The following is a 20307-nucleotide window of genomic DNA, read 5'->3' as shown; positions in this document are numbered from 1 at the left end:
AAAGACAATGCGTTGTATCTCCTATGTGACAACTTACCTTTTAAACATTAAAATGTAGATCTTTCTACATGCTTGTAGTCATATATGCTCCACAAGCTGAAGTCATCAGAGAGGAGGGGACCTCAATCAGGAAAATGCCTCCATAAGGACAGGTTGTAGGCAGGCCTGTAACACACTGTCCTAGTGATTGGTGTGTGTGTGGGGGGGGGGGGGGCAGTCCACTGTGGGGTTTGAGTTCCTGTCCTGACTTCCTTCTGTGATGAACAGTGATAGCGAAGTGTAAGACAAATAAACCCTTTCCTCCCCAACTTGCTTTTTGGTCATGGTGTTTGGTCGAAACAATAGAAGCCCTAACTGACGGGTGTCCTATTCTGTCATTTTGCCTATTCCTTTCAGACAGGCTTTTCCTGAACTTGGAGCTAGACTGGAGGCTAGCAAGCCCCAGTGGTCCTCCTGCCTCTACTCCCCACCCCCACCCCTGGCACTGGCATTACAGGCATATGCACAACCATGCCTGGATTTTTTTTTCCCCAGACAAGGTTTCGCTGTGTAACTGGAACGCGAAAATATACACCAGCCTCGCCTTGAACTCACTAGGATCCACCTGCCTCTGCTTGCCTCCCAAGTGCTGGGATTAAAGGCATTCACCACCATCGGCTTTTTTTATGTTTTCATTTGTTTGTTTGTTTTTCGAGACAGGGTTTCTCTGTGTAGTTTTGGTGCCTGTCCTGAATCTCACTCTGTAGACCAGGATGACCTCGAACTCACAGAGATCTGCCTGGCTCTGCCTCCCGAGTGCTGGGTTTAAAGGCGTGTGCCACCGCTGCCCACCCTGTTTGTTTTTTTGAGACAGGGTTTCTCTATGTAACCTTGGCTGTCCTAGAACTTGCTCTGTAGACCAGGCTGGCCTTGAACTCACAGAGATCCGCCTGCCTCTACCTCCAGAAGGCTGGGATTAAAGGCATGCTTGGATTTTTATTTGGGTGTTGGGCTCCAAAGGCATGTCCTCATGCCCAGTGTTTTGTCTTTGTAAAAAAGGAGCTGGATCTGCAATGACTGAAATACATTTCTTGTACACACTCCTTAACCTAGTGTTTGTAGACAAATTAATGAAAAAAATCTGTAAATAAAGATGAACTTAAATCTTTTGAACAAATATTACAGTGCTTCAATGAACCTAAGTTATCCAGTTAGCAATGATGAATGAACCTAAGTTATCCAGTTAGCAATGATGAACACTTTTTTTTCCTCGTAGCCATTACTGTATGTAGTAAACATTCCTGAACTTATCTGTCAAATTTTATTCAATTGTATCTGTAAATGAATTAAGGTAAATACTTAATAAAGTTGCAGCCCAGCCAATTCCATTTTTAATTTTAATGCATAATAATAAATGGCCCTCTTCATTGGTTGTATCAATTTATACTCTATGCCACACAAGATTTACTCTGGCTCAACATTAATGTTAGTTACAAAAATACAAATTCCTAGAAACAAATGTACTTTCAACTACAGCATTTTAATGGAAAACATATCAGATGAGATCTGAAAAAACAAAGAATCCTTTTGGTCTTGTGGATTGCTGAGAACATCCTTTTTCCAAAGACAAATACTTGTTCCTACTGGCCAGCTTTTTGGAACTCAGCCAAAATTCATGGCTAACTGCTTCTTTTGTAGAGTCTAATAATAAAATGTATACATCGTGGCCTTTTTGTAAACAAATAAATTATTCAATTTTTTGTTAGATGTAAGTAATTGTTTAAAAACTTTGCAAACATTTGTAGACTGTCTCTTCGAAGTGAACAGGTCCTGAAGAAATGCTTGGAATTCATTCCATCGCACAGACTCTCCAAGGATTCCGTGGCCTATTGACATTAAAGTAAGAAAAGTAACCTACGTGCAGAAAGAAGGTTTCATTCCATTAACATTCATGAGGGCGGAACAGCTGAAGCCCTACACATCATGGACGAATATACCCTTTGTCTCCTGATGAGAAAATGTCTCCGTGATAAATGGTTACAGACAAGCGGTGTCACAAGGGCAACAGCGCACAGAACAGCTCCTGCAAACTTTTTGTGTGTTTTTTTTTTCTTTTCGGTTTTCTTTGCTTAGAGGTCTTTGTAGCATTGTTCAGCACAGTGCACAGTGCCCATCCCTTCAAATAAAAGGCGCTTATTGCAATGTAAGTAAAATCCCCAACCCTTGCAGAGACACTACCCAGAAAACCGACCAACCAACCAAACTAACAAACAAAAAACCCTTTGAAAAGGGTTTGGAACGCCGTCCCAAAGGCTTCATAAGGAATAGCTATTCAGACTGTAAAGAGAAGTGCGGTACATCCGGCGTTCAAGCAACGTGGACTTAAATGGGTAAGTACTCAGACGAAGTGCAGTGTCTGTAGTCAACACAAAATACCAGACACACCATTAAAATGCCGTACAGTCATTTGCATAGATACAAACATTTCATCTACCCCTTCAGTAAATTTGTGGTAAAAATTAAGTCGGAAGACATGGGGTTCTTATGTCACGGACATCAGATAGGGCAACAGTGACTACCAGTGACGCCCTGTTAATTTTCAAATCGGGATAGGTTAGTTACAAGTTGTTGACAACTTTGTCCCATTCAGTGAGTAGCTCCAGGGCAGACCCTTCCCTGGCTTGGGTCTAGATGGCTCAGGCAGCTCAGCTACGGACCCAAGACTGCTCCCAGCCCAGCGCTCCAGCGCCTGTCTTGCTGCCCTGTGGGCTCACAGTTGGATTTTCTAAAACAGGAACGTTAACCCTGTGCTTGTGCTTTCTTCTGCCCCATCGGGAAGAAAATTCCAGATACCGAGCGAGAAGAAATGCACAGTGGCTCGCCGTGGGCCCCTCATCCTGCCCTCTCCGTCTGTCTTTCTCTGCTCGGGTGGCGGGCTGGGCTCGCCGGATCCGCAGAGTGCGGGCAATCCAACCCGGCCAGGAGCCCCCCGGGGGGGCGGGGCAGGAGGCGGGGCCGAGCTCAGGCCCCGCCCCAGCGGCGTCGGCGCGCCTGCGCGCTAGCGTGGGCCTGCGGTTGGCCGCCCGGGTCCCGGGCTCCCCGCCCCCGCCCGCGCCCTCGCACCTCCGCCTACTCTACGCGATGACGCACCGCAGGTTTGCGGACGTGGCGGCGGCTGTCGGTCCGGAAGGCGGCGACGGCGGGGACGGCGGCGACGGCGGCAGGAGCGCGCCCGGGACAGCCGAGAACCCGGGGTCGGTCATGAGCTTCCCCGGGGCCGCGGCCGTGGTGGCGGACGGGACCGTGGCGCCGCGCCCCTGCTAGAGGACAGGTGACGGCGGCTGGGGGCGGGGCGGGGCGACGTCGGCCGGGGTCACCGCGGGGCGCTCGCCCGGCTCGGGAAGGACGCTCGCCTCTCGGTTCCGGGCAGCCCTTTCCCCGCCTTAGCGTCCCAGGCCGATGCTGCGACTTATAAATCAAGAGATGTAATAATCCGTGCAGGGGACGCCCGGAGGGAAAGGAAAAATAAAAATAAAGGCGTGCAGTGGACAGGGAGGAAGTTTTGTAGTCGTCGCTTTGGTTTAGAATTGGCCCTGGTGCATAGGACCGGGGTGATTCTGTCCCGAGTGCTGAACTGGGTTGTCCCCTAGGAGTCGTCTGTCGCGCCCTGCCTAAGGTCAAGACCCAACACCCAGTAGCAGTTACCATGTCGTACCTAGGGGTTTGCGAGGTCGCTTTCGGTTATAGGCTGAGCGGATGAAAACATGCTCCCTGTATCCGTTGATGATCACTTTCAGGCCGTTTGTCAGCATTGCAACTTGTTCTAGTTCTACGAAGCCAGATTCCATAGAGAATTTAGAGAGGTGAAGAGAACCGAGCCCGATGACTCGGATACTCTGTACTTTCTAATCTTTAGTTGTTTGATCATGTTATTATCTGCCTGGGGCAAAGTGTAGATTGGCCCTTGGATTACAGACCAGCACAGCCGATTCTTGGTTAGTCAGATATGAGTGTCCAGGTTGCTTATTCAGCTTCCCTTTCATTTTAGAGGAAGAGAGTTAGTACGTGAAGATGCGAGCTTTCGATTCCTAGCTGGGAACCTATCGTGAGGAAAAAGATTGATGTCAGTAAATTTTGTCTCAAATGGCTTTTAGGCATTACTCAGTAAATTTCACATAGCTGTACTAAGAATGTCAGGGACAGCGTGCCTAGGGCCACAGAATTACCTATGTATACATCGCTCTATGTGGAATCTTTTCTGATCATGGTTGGTTTTTGAGAACACGAAACAGGTTTTTCCCCAGGTAATACACGTTTGTAGATAGCTTGCTTCTGATTGATTCCACAAGACTGACAGACACTATTCCCTAGATTAAAGATGTGGGATTGTTGTTGTTGTTACTTTTTAAAGAAAAGACCTGGAGAAGTGTAAACAAAACTTGTCCTTGGAGAAACAGGCCTTACTGAGATGTGAAGTGTGGGCTTTCTTTAGTTTGGGGCTGTCAAATTAGGGGTGTTAGTTTTGGGCAATAAATAATGTAGCTCCGGTGGGAGCAATTGAATCAAGTGAGTAATGTATAGAGCTATTAGTTAATAAGTATCTAAATAGAGACCTTTGAATTTTTAAAGCAGTACAGTGTTGCTGTAAAGCAAGCCCAGAAACTGGATTTTAAGGGCTAGATTTAATTAATTGAAACCTTTTGAAACTCAGGTATGTTTTCACAGAGACTGTAACCTTTCGTCATCTATGAATGTGGAGTCAGTTGTCTTTGTTGTTTCTTCCCGCCCCCACCTCCACTTCGTTTCTCATCCATAGACTCCAAAACAGGAATACAACCTTCTAGACTTCATTTTGCATTCTAGGATTCCATGACGTAACATTTTAATGGTTTCTTCCTCTCCTGGGCACTCCTTTTCTATGCTTGCTGCAGGATTTGATCTTCACCGAGATAACACGATTGTGTAGTTAGCATTAGATTTTGCTGTTTTAGAGGAATTCATTGTAATTGACGTGGTTTGATTTCAGTTACTGTGATAACGACCATGAACAAAAGCAACTTGGGGAGGGGTTCCTTTGGCTTACACCTGCCCACCACAGTCCATCATCGGGAAGAACGCTGTCTACTGGCTTGATTTCCACAGCTTCCTCAGCCTGCTTTCTTAAACATCCTAGGACCACCTGTCCAAGGATGGCACCACCCACAGTAGACTGGGCCCTCCCACATCTGTCATTAGCCCAGAAAATGCCCCGCAGATTTACCTCCAGGCCAGTCTTATGAGGCATTTTCTCAACTGACGTTTCCTTTTCTCAGATGACTCTAGTTTCTGTCTAATTGACAAAACTAACAGGCAAAACAGTCACACCCATCCCTGTGCCTAGCTCCTCTTGTCTTCCATGTCTTAAGGGAATGGTACTATATTCAGGAATGGATGCTTCAAGTCTGAGATACATTGAAGTTTGAAAGGTTTTTTTTGTTTGTTTTTTGTTTTGTTTTTGTCTGTGAAAGCCTGTCTTATTATGTCTATCCTCGATCACATGGATGATTAAATTGAGGCCAAACTACTGTATGTGAAATTCGTTTTTAGGATCTTGTGCTTATTCCTTTTTAATGAGAGTTGGACCAAATTGATGAAAGCATGCTGATAGTGACTTTGGAAGTAAAGGAGATATATTCATTGGTGAATACTTCTTACTTAGCCCAGTTCTCAGTTGACTGTTTTTTTTTTTAAAGTGTAAGTGAATATAAATGCCTAGAATCCATTCAGTTTTTATGGGGTATAAATTGAATTTAATGAGAACTTTAAGTTAAAATAAAAGCTTTCAAAGAAACATCCCTGTTCAGGAGGAAACTTATGACCTATAACCGTGAGTATAGACTGTACTGTAATAAATATAAATTCCGAATTTAACGTGGTCCAGAGCTTAAACTGTATGTAATACATATAAATTCTGAATTTAATGTGATCCAGTGAGTTAGAAGTGCAGAGATATTTAATCCCATGTAAAATCAAATGCAGAACAAGAAAAGTTTGAATTCATAGGAGTATTGTGTGTGTCTATAAAACACATGTTTTGATTCCTTCAGAGCTACAAGTTTTAAACAGTTGAAAATTCTTAAGAAATTAAACAGAACTTTCTAATTTTCTTCATAGTAATAGAATAAGAACTTAATGGTTTGACATAAAAAGTACAGTAATTTTTCTAGTTTTCAATATGGTTACCGTATCTGTTTGTGATATGTGGTTAATTGACTCACTGCTTATTTTGTTTTTTTAATTTGACACGAAATCTCATTGGGTAGATAGGCCAGATTCATGGAGATATCTACCTGTCCTTGCTCTCCCATTGCTGGGATGCAAGGTGTGTGTCACCACACTCAGACATCACAGCTTCTTAAAACAGGGTCTCAACCACATCTGGGGTCACACATCTGAATGTGGGGTTTCGAAAAATCTGACAAGAGTAAAGGGGTTCTGAGAGCAGAATAACCAAAAATCATTGAGAATCAGCCAATCAGGTATCTGAGGTATTCCTGGCAGTGCTCAGCCCTGAGCTCAGTCACTGCAGCAGGTTCTGCACATGCGCACTTTGTATGCCATCAGATCACATGATACTGACCAACAGCTCTCAGGAAAAAGTTCCCCACTCTATGGAAACAGAATGCTTCCATTATAAAACAAGAATGTTTCACATTTTGTACTTCATGTCTCAGCATATAGGTATCAAATTAATACATTTTTGGATAGTATTTTATTACGATGTTTGGTTGAAAAAATTGCTTTCAGAGGACTGGCAAAGTGACTTAGTGTATAGAGGTCCTTGCTGCCACCCCTGGTGAACTGAGATCGATCCCAGAACCCACATGGTGGAAGGAGAGAACCAAGTACCCGGAGTTGTCCTCTGACATCTACTCATGGCAGCACACACTCCATAAATTAATTAATTAATAAGAAAAGGTTTTCTGTTAGAGTTGTTGATGGGTTTTATGAAAAAGTGTTAAATGAATTTGGCTTGAGATTTTGAACAATTTCTGAAATGGCTCACATTTGAGTGAAATAGCATTCTAAGCATTGGCAACTCTAAATCATTTCATTGATCAACTCTGAAAAATGTTGAAAATTATCTGTGTCGTACAGTACCAAAAATTCAGCCAAGACTGATTGTTTCATGTGATTTTGTTATATCATGGATTTGGAGGTCAGAGGACAGTTGGTGGACATTGGTTCTTTCCTTCTCCCGTGGGTCTCGTGCGTCAGAGGTGACTTTAGGTGGTCAGACTTGGCAGCAGGCACCACTGACCACTGAGCCACCTCAGGGGCACAAGGCCGATTGAATTTGGGTAGAGAAAGGAACAAGCACAAGAACATCTCAGTATTCAGATCTACTTTTGTCTTTAGCAAATGGCAAGATTACATGTGTACCAAATAATGGTTTTTAAATGAAATTCCTCTTGATTATTGTCTGTAAATGTTTGTATTGTACACCTGTGGTATATACCTATAAACCTGGGATTGTGTAGAAGTGTCTCGGTGAACAAGAGTCCTGAGTGGAGCGTGTAAGCCTTGTGTTAGCTGACCCTTTCCATGCTGTCTCCTCTGTCAGCTTGTTGGATACACTGCCACAGTTACAGAACTTGAACCTCAGTTTACCACGTAACTAAAAACAATGATTATTTGAAAGATTAGTATTTAGACTGTAAGATGCATGCAAATAATGAAATGGGTCCGTGACATTCCAAGGTCTTGTCTTCTCTTCCTCCAGATTATAACATCATGGCGGGGAGGAACCAGAATCGAACTGTCTCCCTCCCAGGAACTCAGGCCAGTGGCCAGCTCCATACCTTTGGAAATTGTACAGACAGTGACCTGTTGGAAGAAGATGCTGAAGTGTATGAGCTTCGGTCCAGAGGAAGGGAGAAGGTTCGAAGAAGTACATCGAGAGACAGACTTGATGACATCATTCTGCTAACAAAAGACATACAGGAAGGAGACACTCTGAATGCAGTAGCCCTTCAGTACTGTTGTACGGTAAGAGTTAATTTAATTTAGTTTTGTATAATGGAGTCCAGAATAGATGATTTGTTCATGAGCCCAACCAGAATTGAAGTCGTTCTTGTCTTCTCAACTTCCTTCCTTTTCTTTTTCCTTGCTTTTTTTTCTTTGCACAGAGATCTTTCATGCCTGTGGACATGACCTTTTTAATTGGCAGAGACTGTAAATTATTCTGCATCTTGCATTTTTCGTATTTTGGATATCCTTTAGAACCTTATAGACTTACTTCATTAGCAGCTAGAATTTGGTATTGGCTCACCTGGAGCTGGAGTTACAGGTGGTTGTGAGCTGCCCAGAGGGGTGCTGGAAACCAAACCCAGGCCCTGTGCAAGAACAGCACATGCATTTAACCCCTCAGTGCCTACAGCCCTGGTTTAGTTTTAACAGATAACATGAGAGCTCTTTTTTTGTTTGTTCGTTTTTTTCAAGACAAGGTTTCTTTGTGTAGCTTTGGAGCTTGTCCTGGAACCAGGTTGGCCTTGAACTCACAGAGATCCACCTGCCTCTGTGCTGGGATTAAAGGCTTGCGCCACCACTATCCGGCAAGAGCTCTTTTTAATAAAGTGAGATTCTATATCATTCTTTGCTATCCTTGTTTAATGTTTCCATCTAGAATTTTTCATAATATAAAATATTTTTATACTTGAAATCTCTTTACTGGTGACTTGTTATACTATTCTACAGTAAGAAAGCACATTTTTTTCCAGACTGAGAACCGAACACCCAGGGCCTTGCACTTGCTAGTCAATTGCTCTACCACTGAGCTAAATCTCCAACCCTGAAAGCACATTTTTATATATTTGCTATGTCAATGTATATATGTATGTAGTATGTATGTATGTTTAAATAGGATTAAAAAAACCCAAATTCTTTGGCCATGAGGTCCTATGTTATATTTTTTTTCAGGACAGAGTAATCCAGCTATTCATAGTATGTCCAAGTAAATTATAGCTTTAGATTTAAAGATTAATGAGGGTTTTTATTGGCATATTTTTGATGAGGTAGAGAGATGGGCACTTGGTTTTTCCTGCGGAGTTGCTAAGGACCAACACAGGGAAGCTGATAGCTGATGACTTACACAGCAGAGAAGTCACTGGCCATGTGGGGAGAGTGGGTTGCTCCTGGTGCTTCCTTGTGACGAACGCTCATGGTGCTCGCTTGTGACGAACGTACGCTCAGCCTGCAGAGAAACATTAGCTTACAAATGAACTTACCGTTGCTTATACCGTCAGTCGTTATTGCTATATTGAAAATATGCTTGTTACAAAACAGTGATGAGGGGAATGAAAAATCTGGGGCTGAAATCCTAAATGTGTCCAAGTTAGCATAACCCAGAAAACATTATTCGGTATATTTAGAGAAGTAGCCCAGAGTCTTAGATGCCGATTCAGAGTCCCTAGTAGTTCTTAGTAAAGCAAGAGAAATTAAAATGGAGTGAGGTCACGTGTCGGGGTTTGCCCCGAGTCTTCACCTGCTTTAAGACAGAACGGGCTGAAGTAGACAGGCAGCAAGTCCTCTAGCCTCTCACCTTCTAGTTAGTCTGTAGTTCTCTACCGCAGTCATCCAAAAATACAAGAGAATTTGTCCAAGTACAGATGCCAATCTGATTCTGTTCACTGCTCCCTGGTAAACACTCATCTTGACTGACACTGAAGACTGGAGTCTCCTGCTACGTAATACTCAGTAAAAGCTGACATCCTGTGACACAGTGTAGATCGCTACTCAAGTACTCTTGATGTATTTGAACCCATTGGTATTCACACCAGCCTTCTAAGGCAGGGAGTGTCACTCTACATTTTACAGGTATGGAAATGGAGGAGCTGAAGGCTGCTCACCCTCAAACACACAGCTAGAAAGCGGCAGTTGTCTTCACAGATGTGTTCTCGACCACCCTGTGATCCTGCCTTCCCATCCACTCTTTCTCAGGTCTCTTATGTATCCCTCAAATGGTGGTATTGTGCAGGGCACTCTCCTCTGTTTTCCCTCAGAACATTTTCTAGTGACTCTGTCCAGGTCTCACGTCCTCTCATTTGAGTTTCAGACATCTGTCTTCACCTCTGTTGAACATCATTCACATCTCAGGCACTAAAAGCCACTGTGTCTAAAATCTGTGTGCCCACTGCTAACTAGTGGTAAACAGATGTCTTTATTATATATATCTGGTGCAGCTTTTTCCTACTGAGAGATAACTAGAATCATGGTGCATTGTAGTGTTGATGGCATTTTAGTTTTGCTAACGTATCGTCCTTTTAACTGGTAATTAATGTGCTGAAACTCCAATTTCATTAGTACCAGTCATTGTTTATTCACAAATTGCTTGCCAACATACATTACCCATGGTAAATTTGTATGATGTACAAAGTAGAAGAATAAAATATCTGAGTATTAACTGGAGTTACTACTATCCAGGTAACAATACACAGTTGTGGAGATTTCCTAACACTGGATAAATTTAGTGCTTAGAATTCTCATATACAAGGAAATTTAAAATCTGGGTGGGGTGCCAGTACTAATAGTAAGAAGGAAATTCAACTATTTTCCCTCCAAAGTAAGTGAATGGATGAAGGTTTTGTGTAGTTTTAGAATTCAGTTGAATGTTGCATTTTTTTCTTTTTTTGCAGGTAGCAGATATCAAAAGAGTTAACAATCTCATCAGTGATCAAGATTTTTTTGCCCTTAGGTCTATCAAAATTCCAGTTAAAAAGTTTAGTTCTTTGACTGAAACTCTTCATCCTCTGAAAGGAAGACAAGGTTTGCATCCTCCACCCGTCGCATGTGCTCCAGAGCGGGAAGCTGTGGCCCCTGGTGCCTGTCTGCCTTCCACTGAGTCAGCTGGCAGTTTCCTGGAAGAAGTGGATCGAGACATAGAGCAGATAGTGAAGTGCACAGACACCCAGAGGGAGAACCTGAATGAGGTGGTGTCTGCCTTAACAGCACAGCAGAGCCGCTTTGAACCGGATGGCAGAAGCACTCACAGAAAGGACCCGTACTACGGAGCAGACTGGGGAATTGGTTGGTGGACAGCTGTGGTGATAATGCTGATAGTGGGTATAATAACACCAGTATTTTATTTGCTCTATTATGAAATTTTAGCTAAAGTGGATGTTAGTCACCATTCAACAGTGGGCTCTTCACATTTGCATCCAGGACTCACACCTCCATCTCAGCACAGAGAAATGGAAAATGGAATTGGTCCAACAAAAGGAATACATGTTAGTCAACAAGATGACCACAACCTATATAGGCAAGATCCGCAATCACCTGCTGCTCAACACAGAACGTAGCAGAGAGCTCTGATCAGCGTTGATGTGTGCCTATGGATATGGCGATTCACAGATAGCCAACAGCTGCTTCGAAGTCAGCATCTAGGGACATCGAAGATGCTGTTTTCACCTTGCTAGGAACCCCTAAGCCTTTTACAAATGGATTGTCTGTAACACACATATGTGCTTCTTTATATTGAGACTGGTCAGAATACATCTGCTGTATCAGTTCTTAAAGCAGAAATTAACTTAAATGTATGTGTAAGACATACATTTCTAACTTGCAAAATGCTGTCATTTTTCTTATTCAGGATTAGTTGTGTTTAAATTTATTTTTTTAAAAATTATTTTTTAATTTAAGGTTGTTCTTGTCAAGTTTTTCAAATGCTTAACAGCTAAAGAAAATTTGCTACCATACCACCAAAATACTAGTTTTGATTCTAAAATTATGATACCAAGTACTTAACACTCAATTTTGAAAGTGTTTTTTGTCTTTTGAGACAGGGTTTCTCTGTGTAGTTTTGGTGCCTGGCCTGGATCTCGCTCTGTAGACCGGGCTGGCTCTGTCTCCCGAGTGCTGGGATTAAAGTCTTGCACCACCATCGCCTGGTTTCAATTTTGAAACTTTAAAAACATGTTTTAACACGTGCTATGAAAGCAAATGTAGAAACAGATATAGAAACATAATTTATAATTTCTGTAATAGAGGCTAACAAATAGATTAAATATTTTAAGACCCCCAAATAATGTCTTAGGGTTGGAAACTTACCCTTTGACCACAAGGACACTGAAATGGGTCAAGACCTAGTCCATCAAAAAGGAATGCTTTATGAGGCGCCCTCCAGCCTCACATTCACTTATCATTTAAAATAAAAAAAAAAAAACTTGTATCTGATAATTGGAAGCACTTTGTAGCACTTTGATGAAGTGTTATTCAGAAAAGTATATTTAGCAAATTCCTCTTTACATACTGTGACTAATCACTGCTGTTACAAATAGTAACATGCCTTAATTAACACTTCCTGCCTTATAATGTTACTTTACCGAGAGCTCAGACACACTTTACAATTGAATTTGAAACATTGTCAGATTTCCTTCCATAGGCTGTCATTCCACAGACTGTAACTTTGTCTTCTCTTTTAAACACAAGTAAACATGATGTAGCAGATTTGTACTATCTGCCTCTCATGTCTTGCAGAGAAAAAAATGAGTGAACAGGACTTTGACGTTAGCAGTAAACAGATTGCTGTATTTGGTGGCCCCTTGGCCTCTGCTTTTCAAAAGAAATGTCCTGTTTAGATGATCTAAATGCACCTAATATGCACTATCAAACTGAGAAACACAGGCCAAAGTGTGAATTAGTCAAAAGGGCTTAATAGTGACATTTTCAAAGTCTACTGTGAGACAACCAGTTTGGCTAAGAAGCATTTGTATACTGATTTCAGTGTTTAATTTTAAATATGTGTTTTTAAAATATCAGTACAGGTGGTAGAATTGGGATTGCATGTTTTCTGTATAATAAACTGCACACCTTAAAATATATCACCTCTTTCTGGACATTATTCCTAAATCAATGTTTCAGCTTTTTAAGCATTTTCTATATCAAATTCTAATCCTGATACAAGGAATTATTAATACACATTTATTATATTTGGGGTTTATATACTTTGAGAAGAAAAAGCACTACAAAAAGACACAGAAGTCAGTCATTTTATTAAAGCCCTTACATATATCAGAGAAGTTTAGAAAATTACCTTTAAAGTATTTAATAATAGGAAAGTTGTAGTGAATCAATTCCCTTTGTATATCTTAGTTAAAATAATTGTTTTAACAGCCATGTGCATTTTGAAATGAGCATGATCTGTAAATATGCTCAGTGCTAACACAGCCAGTTTACATAATATTTATTAAGCCTGCTGAAAAAAATCAAATTTTAGGGTAGAAAATGAAGACTTGAGGGCAGTACAGGTGACATAACCTTTGAAGGACTTTGTTTACATCAAACAAAATTAGAGAGTTGGTAATTTTTTTTTCTGGTTTTATTTGGAATTGTAATCAAGGGTTTGATAACTTATGTTTAAAGGAGGAGGTACACCTGCTGGTTAAAATTACTTCTGTCTTGAGCATCCTCTTTGAAGGAAATACAACACACATCCTTAGGAAACAACCACACAATTTCCTTTCCCTATGTATTTTAGAGTTACTAATCAAATATAATTCTATATGTAGGATTATGCTTTCATTTTTAAAAAAATTTAGCATTTCATAGATTTTTGAAACTATATTAAATATGCATTTGCAAATGTATGCAAAGTTTTGGCAACTTCATTGTATTTTAGACAACACAAGCACAACTGTCATTGTTTGATAATATGGATCATGTTCAAGCCCTTACTTGAATTTGCTTTGAGGCTTTAATTTTTGTGTGTGTACTTGTGTGTATGCAGTTATAAGCATAACAGAAGTGGGTCATAGTCATTGATACTAGTTCACTTAAAAATTTGGAATTGCAAGTAAAGAAAAACCTGATATTAGGACACATTCTTGACTTGTTGAAGACTAGTTAGATGTGGTTGAGTTTGTTTTGAACCAATGGATACCTACTTAAATATCATCACTGTCCTCTCAACGAAGCAAAGTTATGGTCTGCTGGCCATGTTATGGATTAGGAAGGAGCATGCATTCTCAAGTGGAGTTGGGTTGTTAAAAGCTTTTTTCTGGACTCAGCTTTTTGGCGGTGAGATCTAACATCTCACTGGAAAGATGAAGGCTGTGGTTAGAAATAGAAGTGGAGATCCAGTCTCAGTGTGTTAGAATTAGGGTTATTTAAACACTGCATTATCATGGGACTCTTTCTGATTTTGAATTACAACATTGTTGCTCAGGAAATCAGTATTTTTTTCTAAGTATGTGCATATTGCACTGTTAGATCATAGAAATATATGATGGTTTATTTAATTCATTTTATGTATGCAAAAGCTATAAATCTTTTGTATAATGTATTTTATATAATTGCAAATGTATTAAACCATTGTTAGCATGTACATCTGTAAAACTGGTTTTTAAACTTTTTGCCTTGTTTTTCATATTTTAAGGATATGCAAAAATATTAATAAAGTTTCTATTTTATTAATTTGAAAATGGAAGTTGTTGAATGTAATTGAATAAAGCAAACATTTAATTTTGTTCTTTCAAGCTACTTGAAATACATTTTTTTCACATTAGTTCTTTAAGAGTTTCAAGTTTTGTATGTGTTTTGTCATATTCACACACACTCCTAACTCTTCCCAGATCCACCTCTTCCCTATGCACTCAACTTTGTGTCCTTTAATACACATACACACACACACATTAAGACCAGTGGTTGACTTACCAATGAGATACATTCTGACAAAAACTAACTTTTCTCTGGGCTGCTATCGTTTACCATTTGCTTCATGGCTAGTGGTAAGATTGTGTGGTCAACTTCCCTTGCCATGCTGGGATTTGATCTGGCTTGAGCCTGCACACGTCTTGTACATGCTGTCCCAATAGCTCACACCTGTAGCTACGCTGCTCTGTCCAGATGTTTCCAAGTCGTCGCCTACTGTCTCTGGCTGTTGGAATCTTTCCACCTTCTCTTACTACAAGCACGAGTCCTAATTGGTCTTAAAAATGAAAGCCTGGAGTCAGCTATGGTGTAAGGGCTGAAAGATCAGAGACAAAAGAGCAAGCCACAGCCACCACCACCTTGCCAAATTCTCAGCCTGAAAGAGTGAGCTCCTGTCTCCTCCCACCTTCCATTCCTCCCTCTGCCCAGCTGAGGAGTTGGCAAGGTGGTGGTGGCTGTGGCTTGCTCTTTTGTCTCTGATCTTTCAGCATATACCCCTGTAGCTGACTCTGGGATTTTATTACTAAGACAAATTAGGATTCATGCTACACTTCCTCAATGATCCTTAGTCTTAGGAGGAGGGTGTGTGCAATACAGTCTCTTAGTATCTGCCCCTTGGCCAGTTAATCATCATTTACTGCAAATAGCTTTCTCAGATGAGTTTTCAGAGTCATTAGGAGTCAGTTTAGAATTCTACCTATTTACAAGCGTAATAGTAGGTTCTCCCTTAGGACCTCTGACATGTCTTCACAGTAGGTTTTTGGCATAAAAGTGATACCAAGTGTGAGTTTCATCTAGTGGAACAGGGCTTAAATCTTAACTAGAAAGTGGTTGGTTATTTCCATGATGTTTGTGCCAATATTTCACTAATGGACATGTCCTGCCACGGCAAATCTTTGGTGGAGTTGGTGGAGTTGACAGCTGGGTGTAAACTCAAATTGCCACACATTTATGCGTTCAGATTTCTCCCTTGTTACAGTCAAAGTCCACTGGACTATTTGTAGAACACAAAACAACAAGTGTTAGATAAATGGCGATGGGGAAATGTGTTCCTGGTAAATTAGACTTGGTAAGTCCAGGCCATGCTTATAGAGCCGAGTCAGTCTCATGAGATGCTCGATATGTAAATTATAATTTTTTTTATAAAACAAAAATGCTTTTCAAGATATAAATCTTCGGGACTCAGGAGATGGCTCAGTTAGGAAAGTGTTTGCTGCACAGGCGTGGGGCCTGAGCTAGTGCAGGGGAGGCCGAGACAAGATCCCTTGGGCTTGCTGGCCAGACAATTTAGTGCGGATTGCTGACCCCGCCAAATGAAGAGTAATAGAGGAAGACTACCTAGCCTTTGGTCTGCAAACACGTGCGAACACTTAGATGAACACCACATATGCAAAGTATACATACATACATACATATGTAGACCAGGCTGGCCTTGAACTCACATAGATCTGCCTGCCTTACATACATACTTATGTAGATCCGCCTGCCTCTGCCTCCTGAGTGCCGGGATTAAAGGCGTGCGCCACCACCGCCCAGCTGTCTTTCAATTTTAAAGCGACTTGACCTGGAAGTTGTGCTTACATTTCCTCTGACACTTGTCACTCGAAGGTGTGGCTGGAAAGATGGCCAGCAATCCTCTGATGCTTTGGCACCTTCCAGCAACACTGTTCAAAACCGTGAGCCCATGCTCCCTGCCAAATGCAAGGCAAGACTTTTCTTTTGTTGTATGTGGTGGGGGTTTGTTCAACAACTATCTCTGCTAAATAAATGATGTTTTTTTAGCAGAGAAAAATCAGAATTAACTAGTTTTCTTTACCAAATAAATGTTCACTGTAAACCATCTTAGTATTAAGGCCAAAATTTTATTTTTTTAAACTTTATATGTGTAAACAGATACAGAAAAATCAGCATTGTAGCAACTAGTTTTATTAAGATAATGTTAAAGATATTTTAACCAACCAGTCCAGTCCTATGAAGTACTTTAACTATTAAGAAGTTATCTCTATAAATTAATTTCAGTCTCAGAGCTTAAGCCAAGAAAACCATTTATGCTAGTCAAGCAACCTGAAATTAGTATGTTTAAAGTTGTAAACTGATCTTTCAAAGGGAGATGGACATCCTCGAAGGAGATGCCAGGTGCCCCTCGGCAGGAACACAGACAGCTGTGACGACGAGCCGGACACTAGGGAGGAGCTACTGTCAATGCATCTCCCTGATTTGAACAGTTATCTGCAGATGTGTCATGAAGGAAGGAAACAACTATCAAACAGAGCATCTGTGAACTACATGTTTGGCTCCGGTACCCAGTGTAAGGGAATAAAGTACCTGTTATTCCCAAATACAGCATTTGCCATCACTACTAAAAACTTCATGCAAGTTTCCCAACACATTGGAGTTTTAAAGACCTTTCATGTTTCCACTTAGAACTGCAAAACATTTTTTATAAGCTCCTGGGAACCGATGTAAGTCACATGTGTTCAGCACAGCACTATGCAGACAAGACATGGGCCATCACATCCATCTGGAAGTATTTGAAGAAGTATTGCCATTGAAGGTAGTCCTTCTCCTGAGAAAGGAATGTTGGAATCTCTCCAGACCATACAAATTAACTAAAGTTTCTAACACAGATACAAGATCGGAAAATCGAATTATAACTTAACAGTCCACAGTACAGTTGTCTACAGGACAAAAATCAGATTTAAGACATGATTGTTTCTGTAAGGTAAAAGATGGCATATTTGTAAATTCTGGTTAGTGTTTAAAGAATTTTTATAGGAAACTTTACAAGTGGAGAAACTAAGGCACACAAACTCAAGCTCAATTTCAAGGTTATCTGGATCCTGAGAGAAAAAGCAGGGCTCCAGTTTCCGGGTCAGAAGGTAGGAAGGGACAAGTCTCCCCAAAGGGGAGAACAGGTTCTTCCCCTTTAAGCAGATAATTTTAAATATATTAGTTTTGAAATGTATAATATGCATTTCCTTAAATCTTTGGCATGTTAAAAATCCTTAGAGGTTGAAGGGTTCTGGATATTTTCTCCTGCAAAATATAAAACTGCAGGGGAGTTGGGCGGTGGTGGCACACGCCTTTAATCCCAGCACTCGGAGGTGGATCTATCTCCGTGAGTTCGAGGCCAGCCTGGTCTACAAAGTGAGTTCAAGGACAGCCAGGACTGTTACACAGAGAAACCCTGTCTCAAAAAAACAAAAAACAAAAAACTACACAAAAAACCCAAAAAACTGCAAGGGAGTCACCCTGTAAGTTAAAACAAGAAGAATCAATTGTAATTTCAAAATGACCTGAGTTCATTTCCCATGATCTATTATTGACTTGCAGTTTCTGAATCTTGTGGAATATAACCGAGGGCGCCGCCCTTCAACATGCTCACAAACATCATTTTATCATGAAGTTTATACAACCAAGACTTATTTCCACTTACATAAAGCAGAGAATTAAACAGTATGTCTCAGTTATTTTTTTCCATAAACCCAACAAACCGAAGATGTCCAACTTCATACAGTGGAATCATTAATTCACACACTGTAAGGCATGGAGTGATCCCAAAGCCAAGCATTTTCCGACCTTCCATCCATGTGAAAGCCTCTGTTTTGGCTGAGATGTAAACTGAAAGTTATTTCGTCTCCATCATTATTTGGACGTGTTTCCTACCACCCAGCCCTCATCCCGAGTCTGCACTTGCTAAGAACTCAGGTGAGTCTATGCAGTCACGACGTGATAAATACAGAACATACCAGGTAAGAGAAATCATTTTCCAGTTTGTTTTTAAAGTGCTCCACGTGCAGTATCAATAGAAATCCACCGTGACTAGTAACAGCTTTACCAAAGGCCAGCAGGTAAGCAAGAGTGATCTTTTTCAAGTATGAACACACTGAGTGATGCTAAAACTCTTCAGGCATGTTCAAGTCCAAATAAAGACCAAAGAACCCTGCAACTCCACTACATACTCAGAGGGGTGGCAGAGGTGCTGGGGTAAGGTCTCGTGTGTGTAAACGCAAAGTGCTTCTGAAGAGCTTGGTAAGACTTTGTCAAATGAAACACTGAACAACAGAAAATATGGATTATCAGAAATAAAGTAGGCTGATCCAAACGCTTGAAGCTGTATGAACAAGAGAGAGAGAAAGTCCATGGCTAGTAGGTTGCTTCATCCATGTTATCATCACTGTCTGCACCAAAATCATCTCCATCTTCGAAGTAGGAGTTAATGTAGTCATTTTCCTAAGAGAAAAAGATATATTTCTTAGTCAATAAAGTGAATTAGCCACATTTAAGAATACAATACAAAAATAACATCCCTTGAATTTATAAATACCAAATTGAAGTGAGAAAAGAAAACAGAGAAGACTTGAATAGGAAGCCTTTGCTTGTGAGTGCTCTCCTTTTAAAAAGCAGTTTTCTCACTTTTCTACTTCTGCGTCTCTTTAAGTACCATTTTCACAGTGCTCAGGTGCAAACCAGCCAAGAGAACAGAGAGGGCCAGGCTTCCATCGCAGCAGGACTGTCCGGGGCAGCAGCATCCCAGCAGGACTGTTGAGGCAGCACTCCTTGGTGGAGCGATTCAGGCTTTTAGGAGCTGAAACACTGATCCTTTATTCCACCAATGGAAAATAGGTTTCTTGGTGGTCAATAGTCTTGACATTACATCAGAACCAGTGCAACGGCAACAACAGAGGGACTTTCAATTCCTATCAAAATACAATCTCCTTCCAACCCCAACCTACGGGAAACCACATTACATTCTTCTACATTCCTCTCAGCTTCTGGCAATGTTTCAGTTCTAGCCAAGTAAGGCCACCGTGCCGGGAAATGAGTCAAAAGATATGTGTGCCTTCTATCAAAACTTCACAAATCCATTTGAACACAGATGAAGACGTCTCAGCCAGTTGCAGTGTGTGGGTTCTATATGGATTGTAATAAAGATTTTTATAAAGAAAATTTAAACATGGTTAGATACTGGATCATATTGAGTGCAATGATCCTGTGATGCTAAAGAGCCCTTAGGTTTGTGTCCACACTGAGATACACAGGGATTAAACAAACAGGACAGTGTCCACACTGAGATACACAGGGATTAAACGAACAGGACAGTGTCCACACTGAGATACACAGGGATTAAACAAACAGGACAGTGCTAAGGGCTTGTTTTACTATGACCCAGGGTAGAATGGGGGATGGAGGACAAGGGTGGACAGGCAGGGATCTCCTGTACATATGGAAAAAAAATCACTGGAAGATTAGCCATGCAGTGAAGGAGGACGGTGACTCATACCTGTAATCCCTGAGAGGACTGAAGGGAAGAGCTGCAGACTTCAAGGCCAGCCTGGGCTACATATATAGTGAGACCCTCTCTCAATCCTGACCCTACCCAAAATCTCCACATCTCTACTATTTACAGTGGAAACAGATGGCACTCTCAAAAGAAAGCTTTCTGAATCCCAGCTTCATCTTATAGGTTTTCTTTTTAAACATCTAAAATGTATATGTATATTTGTGTATTTTATAATACTTTGTCTTCCCTAAATTCTGCAAGTCTATCCCTTTGTAGCGCCATGAAGCTGTCCTAGCTTCTGATACCAAGAATTCCACAAATGTCCAGAAACCAAGCTGAAGCCTGAGGCCTTGGTACCA

General features: G+C 41.1%; 2 protein-coding genes across 2 annotated transcripts in view; one reads left to right on the top strand and one right to left on the bottom strand.

Moving 5' to 3' along the window:
• Positions 1-3138: 3138 nt before the first annotated feature.
• Lysmd3 (LysM domain containing 3) lies at positions 3139-14489 on the top strand. The gene is made up of 3 exons (XM_052743670.1): positions 3139-3310; positions 7742-8007; positions 10653-14489. Exons 2-3 carry the CDS (start codon positions 7753-7755, stop codon positions 11313-11315), a joined length of 918 nt encoding a protein of 305 aa, XP_052599630.1. The 5' UTR covers positions 3139-3310; positions 7742-7752; the 3' UTR covers positions 11316-14489.
• A 2023-nt stretch (positions 14490-16512) lies between these two features.
• The window catches only part of Polr3g (RNA polymerase III subunit G), a 35086-nt gene continuing 31291 nt past the window's right edge, over positions 16513-20307 (bottom strand). The window contains exon 8 of the mRNA XM_052743668.1: positions 16513-18897. Coding sequence (XP_052599628.1) covers positions 18811-18897 — 87 coding nt within the window. The 3' untranslated portion in view covers positions 16513-18810. The remainder of the gene's footprint in view (positions 18898-20307) is intronic.

Source organism: Peromyscus californicus, unplaced genomic scaffold (genome assembly GCF_007827085.1).
Source record: "Peromyscus californicus insignis strain IS unplaced genomic scaffold, ASM782708v3 Scaffold_18__1_contigs__length_77618521, whole genome shotgun sequence".
Lineage (NCBI taxonomy): Eukaryota > Metazoa > Chordata > Mammalia > Rodentia > Cricetidae > Peromyscus > Peromyscus californicus.
The sequence above is the reverse complement of the archived record's forward strand: the minus strand, read 5'-3'. Positions and strand labels throughout refer to the sequence as shown.

What these genes read in the sequence shown, in the direction of transcription:
- Lysmd3 (XM_052743670.1), top strand. Translation starts at nt 7,753, where the DNA reads ATGGCGGGGAGGAACCAGAATCGAACTGTCTCCCTCCCAGGAACTCAG. An exon ending in CCCTTCAGTACTGTTGTACG is followed by an intron (nt 8,008 to 10,652) that starts GTAAGAGTTAAT and finishes CTTTTTTTGCAG; the next exon opens with GTAGCAGATATCAAAAGAGT.